Genomic DNA, 5,675 nt, shown 5'->3' with positions numbered 1-5,675 from the left:
AAAGTTGGTTCCCCAAAATAGGAATCAAGTGAAAGTTGGTTCCATTTTGGTGTAATTTTCCCATTTTTCTATAATTATTTTTCAAGTTGGTTTCCCAAAATAGAAATTAGGTGCAAGTTGGTTCCCCAAAATGACGATTTTGAAAGTTGGTTCCCCAAAATAGAAATCAAGTAAAAGTTGGTTCCCCAAAATGACGATTTTGAAAGTTCGTTCCCCAAAATAGAAATCATGTGAAAGTTGGTTCCATTTTGGTGCAATTTTCCCTAAATTAAAATTAATATATACACATACCGGGCTGGGCCGGGCCGGTGATCCCCCGTCCCCGTTAAAATCCCCGATCTCCGCCCCGCCTACAATAAAATATCCCCGAATCCGGTCCGAAAGCTTCAATTTTCGGTTTTTACGATCGTTTCGGTTATTTTTGCCATCTTGTGATAATTTTATTTCTATGACAAATTAATTACTAAAATGATGATGTATAACACGTTGGGTTCTAACCGTGTGATGCTTGCCTTAGCCTTTAACCCTAACCCTAAAATTCGATTCTCAGTGGAATAGGGTGAGGTCATCGTCTTCCTGTAATATATGTAGCCAACATATATCGTATTTGAACTATTTTCTTCATCTCCATCTACCTCGATGACAGGTCTCTCATGTAACGCCTGCAACAAAGAATTCCAAGATGAAAACGATCAGAAGCTTCATTACAAGTCCGAATGGCACCGTTACAATCTCAAACGCAAGGTCTGATTACTATTTGCATCATTTATCTACATAATTACATGTTCTTTCAATTCCCCTATTTTGGTTAATTTTATACTTGTCGATGCAAATTCGGAATTCCATCTGCTTGATTGTTCTGGAATTTTTTTTATTTGAGATGATAAATCTCCCTCTTTTGGTTAACCCTAGTGTCACGTTTGGTCGGTCGATGCACGATTATGTAATTGCTGAAAAAATTGGTTGGTTTTAGGGACTGTAAGCTTATTGATAACCGTTTACCCAGTCACTTACCTCACTCGGTTAGCATGCCAAACACCAAGAATCTTACTTGTAAGAGGCAGTAAAATGATCTAGAGTCTGACCTGGTAAGCGCTTACCGGTGTGATGGACGCCTGCCAACAATCTAGTTTGATGGTTGAGAATCTCACCCTCTTGTCAGTAAGTGAGGGTGGTGACTTTTGTCGGTAAGTGCATACCGATAGGTATTTGGTAAGCAACCACTTACTGCGGAAGCAGCATTTGCTTAACTAAAGAGTAAAGAACAGTTTATAATTATACTTTTTGTAAGACATCATATTTGATAATCCTATTCAGAGAAAAGTTTTTGTTTAAGAACCAAAGAACGCACTAGAAGATGGTGATTGAAGCTTCCATTTCTTCTTTCACCCAAAGTTGTTGAAGGCTCAACACGCACTTAGGTGCAAAGCCGCAAAGGGGTCCTGGGGACTAGGCACAAGGTGCAGGCCTTAGGAACGCGAGGCGCGTCTTATCAAAATATATACACACAAACAGGTACAGACAACTCAAATATGCAACAACTAGTGGTACTTTGATAGAGGCAGAAAGGAGAAGGCCTTAAAGCGTGAGCTGTGAAGGAGACATCTCAAGGTCTGAGTATTTGTAGAGGAGGCTTGAAGTTCTAAGTACTGGGTATTTAATATTAGAGTTTTACTTATATCATCTATTTAATAACTCCTTTTTTAAGAAGTATAGGAGATGAGAAAATGAGAAAACTTATTTAATATTAGGATTTGACTATTTAATGACTTATTATGAGGCGTGCCTATGCCCACAAGGCACCTCATCTAAGGCGCAGCGCCTTAGTGAGCCTCGTGAATACGCCTAGCCTTGACTTTAAAAGATCCCAAGAGCCTGAGCCTTATGAGCCTTAGAGCCTACACATGCCTTAACAGCTATGCTTTCACCCAAACTGCACCCTTTTCTTTTTGTAAACATGAACTTGTTTTTAGACAATGAGATTCTAATGCTTCGTCGCTTCGGTGGCATCAATTGTGTATCATAAAAACATTGTATGAATCTGATTTGAGATTTAGCTCAATTGGTTCGTTACAAGATATAGCCCATTTGTAGATCAATTCTTATTTTCACTTCAAGAAATGCAATGTATCATTATATCATAAATGCAGTGATACCGACAGTGGCTTGTCGAGCAGGTGCACCTTTAAATTAGATCAAATGCTCACAAAGCCGCTTGATGTGTTTTTCGCTGAATTCCCTTTCTAGAGATTTTCTAAGTTTTTTGGTTATTGGGATTTTTTAGTTTTTTTTTGGCTGAATTCGTGAGAATTTTTCGATTTTTTGGTTGATTTCGAAAGAATTTTTCCCTTTTTTGGTTGACTTTGATGGACTTATTCGGTTTTTTGGGTTGATTTTGTAAAATTTCTCTACTCCAAGGATTTTTTTCTCATTGATTAAACTAATTAGCATCAACAAGACAACAACTAAGGTTGAGAAAAATAAGCTAAGAAAATTTAACATCAAATTAGATGTAGGGCAAAAATGTAGGTCAAAAATCAAAACTTAATTACTCAAATGTAAAAACTCAAAATAAACCAATTAACATTATAACCAATCAATTTAGGGTAAATGACTAATATCAAATTCATGGTTTCCAATGGCATTTCTTTATCTTTCATTTTCTAGGTAAGTTCACAAAAACCAATTGTTTAGGTGAGTTTTATTAAAAATTTCGGTTTAATCCCTGCAGTTTCAAAATATTTCAGAACACCCTTCTATTTTTATAACTTTCTTAACAAAACCATTTAAAAGACAAAAATAAATAACTGCTACAAGGGAGCCTCGAACCAGAGACCTCCTGGAAGAGAGAGGCGCACCTTTACCATCTCGCCAATTCAATTTGTTGATGTAACTTTGGTTTCAAAATATTTAAGGGCACACTTACAATTAAGCGGGTGCACCACGTCAATGTCTCATTTTTTTCCTCTTACGATAATTGAGTGAGCGGGTGCACGGGACCCCGCTCACCTCTTAGTAGGTCCACCCGTGGATACCGAGATGATTAACCGACAAGATATGTACTATACATTGATCCAAAATAGCACACTTTTCAAGGAACAACACATGCCACCTCTTCCAATTTGGACCAGCAAACTGTTTATGGTACTGGAAACTAGTCTGCAAGTTGTGTTTGCATTTTACCAATATTTGTTTGAATCTGCATGAGCTAGATACATTTATCCTCATACATAATGTATTAAAACAGTATTCTTTGACACTTACGATCCGTATTAGTGTTTTCTGTTGTATTTGGTCATAATTTACATGGATCTTTGTAATATCAGATTGCAGGGGTCCCAGGAGTGACAGAATCTCTCTTCATAGCCAGACAATCCACACTTGCTGAAGAGAAGAATAAGCTGAATGGCCCTGCAATGTTGTATAGTTGTCGCCTTTGTGGCAAAGCGTATAGAAGTGCCAAGGCTCACGCTCAACATTTAAAATCTCGGACTCACACAATGCGGATTTCCGAGGGAGGTCATGAAGATGAGAACAGTGCAATAATAAAGCCACTTCCACCCCGTGTTGTGAAAAAATCCCCCCAACAAAAAGAGGAATTTGATGACGAGAGTGATGATAGTGAATGGGAGGAGGTTACCCAGAACGAGGACTTGGTGGGTGAAATGGCAACTTCATCTACTCACATGGAAGTGAATGAATCCCAATCTGATGATGATACTGACGAGGATATGCATGAGGATGAGGACGAACTGGATCCAGCGTGCTGTTTTATGTGTGATCGCAAGCATAAAACTATTGAAAGCTGTATGGTTCATATGCACAAGCATCATGGTTTCTTCGTACCTGACGTTGAGTATCTGAAAGATCCTGGTGGTCTTCTCACATATCTTGGACTTAAGGTAAGATACTTGGTATCTATCTTCTGTGTACATGGTTTCACATAAAAATTGCATTCCATCATCGGCATCAAACATCAATCATTGATATAGTAAGTAATTTTTTTGTAAGAATTCATATATGTTTGATTGAGAATTCAGTTTATGTGACTTTCTTGAAAGATTTACATTTTCAGTATGAAGTATTCATTTCACGTGTGTTGTCTTTTAGAAGTATCTCACTTATTCTTGGCGTTGTTATCTTTCTACAGGTTAATCGTGATTTCATGTGTTTGTATTGCAATAGTAATCGCCAACCATTTAACAGCTTGGAAGCGGTTAGGAAGCACATGGTGGCAAAAAGTCATTGCAAAGTACACTATGGTGACGATGATGAGGAAGAAGAAGCTGAACTAGAAGAGTTTTATGATTATAGCAGCAGGTTTATATTAGTGAATTTTTTTGTTATCTATAATTCAAGTCATCTAGTGTCATTCACTACAACAACATTAGGTTTGTAGGACGCCTAAAATCACCACTTTATTTTAAAGGACTTTTAAAAAAGCTTGTTAAAACAACTAAAAATGTCCTATAAAACCTATTGGTCCTATAAACTTAAGTCCTATAAAGTATGCTATTAGGACACCTAGACGTTTCAAGCATCCTATAAACCCAATTTTGTTGTAGTGGTTATGCACACGCCTTTTAGCTGTCCATGAATTTATTCAGCTAGCTTGATAATACTATTGTCGGCAGGCTCTTCGATATTCACCTTTTGAAACTTGTATTGATGTAACTCACCTTTTGAAACCTATTGGTCGTATAAACTCAAGTCCTATAAAGTATGCTATTAGGACGCTTACACGTTTCAAGCGTCCTATAAACCCGATTTTGTTGTAGTGGTTATGCACATGCCTTTTAGCTGTCCATGAATTTATTCAGCTAGTTTGATAATACTATTGTCGGCAGGCTCTTCGATATTCACCTCTTGAAACTTGTATTGATGTAACTCAAAATAAATGAATGTGAAATGTTTGATGATTCATTGACACTTTTGATTGATCTAATATTCTTTCTCCTTTCTATATTTTAGTTATGTGGATGCAAATGGGAAGCAACTCGTTACAGCTAATGGGACAAGCGACGGTATAGAACTTGGGAGCGGTGGGTCTGAACTCATCATAACTACAGTAAACGATGATACGATATCAACCAAAGCAATTGGTTCCAGGGAATATTTACGTTATTATCGTCAGAAACCACGCCCATCTTCAAATGGAGTTCCCATTACTGCTGTATTAGCTGCAAGGTGCCTACATCCGATGATTCTTAATATGTGCACTTTACTTGCAAGATTAAAAACGGATTTTTTTTACAAATTTGACACCAATGTGCTTTATCAAAATCAGTAAAATTGATCTATTTTGCTTAGAACAAATTGTTATAATCTTAAACAAGTTTCAGGTATAGGAGCATGGGTTTGTCAACAGTGCAGTCAAAAGAGAACATGGTGAGGATGAAGGTGATGAAGCAGATGAACAGATCAGGGGTAGATGCCATGCGTTCCAAGATGGGCATGAAGAGTAATGTCATCCGGAACCTTCCAAAGAACGTTACACATTAAATCTTCTGTCCCCATGGTTTGCAGGTACTGCCTTGTTACAGCTTCTGCAGTTTTTATGTCGATACATTGGTCTTTAAATTATGCACAACCGAAGCTATATTATACACAGTAAGCAACAGTTTCACCTTCTTTGCTCGATTTCAATTGAAATTGCATCTTGCCTGCTTTTGACA

At 37.4% G+C, this 5,675-nt stretch overlaps 1 protein-coding gene across 2 annotated transcripts; it reads left to right on the top strand.

Moving 5' to 3' along the window:
• Positions 1-528: 528 nt before the first annotated feature.
• On the top strand, positions 529-5,675 carry LOC112521429 (cytoplasmic 60S subunit biogenesis factor REI1 homolog 1-like). 2 transcript variants are annotated; one of them, XM_025130288.1, is made up of 5 exons: positions 529-744; positions 3,327-3,902; positions 4,151-4,320; positions 4,972-5,187; positions 5,343-5,675. In XM_025130288.1, the coding sequence occupies exons 1-5, from the start codon at positions 640-642 to the stop codon at positions 5,500-5,502; spliced, it is 1,227 nt and encodes a 408-aa protein (XP_024986056.1). In that variant the 5' UTR covers positions 529-639; the 3' UTR covers positions 5,503-5,675. The 2 variants fall into 2 exon arrangements, with proteins under 2 accessions (XP_024986056.1, XP_024986055.1); XM_025130287.1 differs by having other exon boundaries at positions 5,337-5,675.

Source organism: Cynara cardunculus (genome assembly GCF_001531365.2).
Source record: "Cynara cardunculus var. scolymus isolate 2C chromosome LG 11, CcrdV1, whole genome shotgun sequence".
In the NCBI taxonomy this organism is placed as follows: Eukaryota; Viridiplantae; Streptophyta; class Magnoliopsida; order Asterales; family Asteraceae; genus Cynara; species Cynara cardunculus.
The sequence above is the reverse complement of the archived record's forward strand: the minus strand, read 5'-3'. Positions and strand labels throughout refer to the sequence as shown.

Excerpts from the sequence above, each read along its gene's own strand:
- LOC112521429 (XM_025130287.1), top strand. The coding sequence starts at position 640 with ATGACAGGTCTCTCATGTAACGCCTGCAACAAAGAATTCCAAGATGAA. Across the intron at positions 3,903-4,150 it reads TCACATATCTTGGACTTAAG|GTTAATCGTGATTTCATGTG; the intron begins GTAAGATACTTG and ends ATCTTTCTACAG. Across the intron at positions 4,321-4,971 it reads TTTTATGATTATAGCAGCAG|TTATGTGGATGCAAATGGGA; the intron begins GTTTATATTAGT and ends TCTATATTTTAG.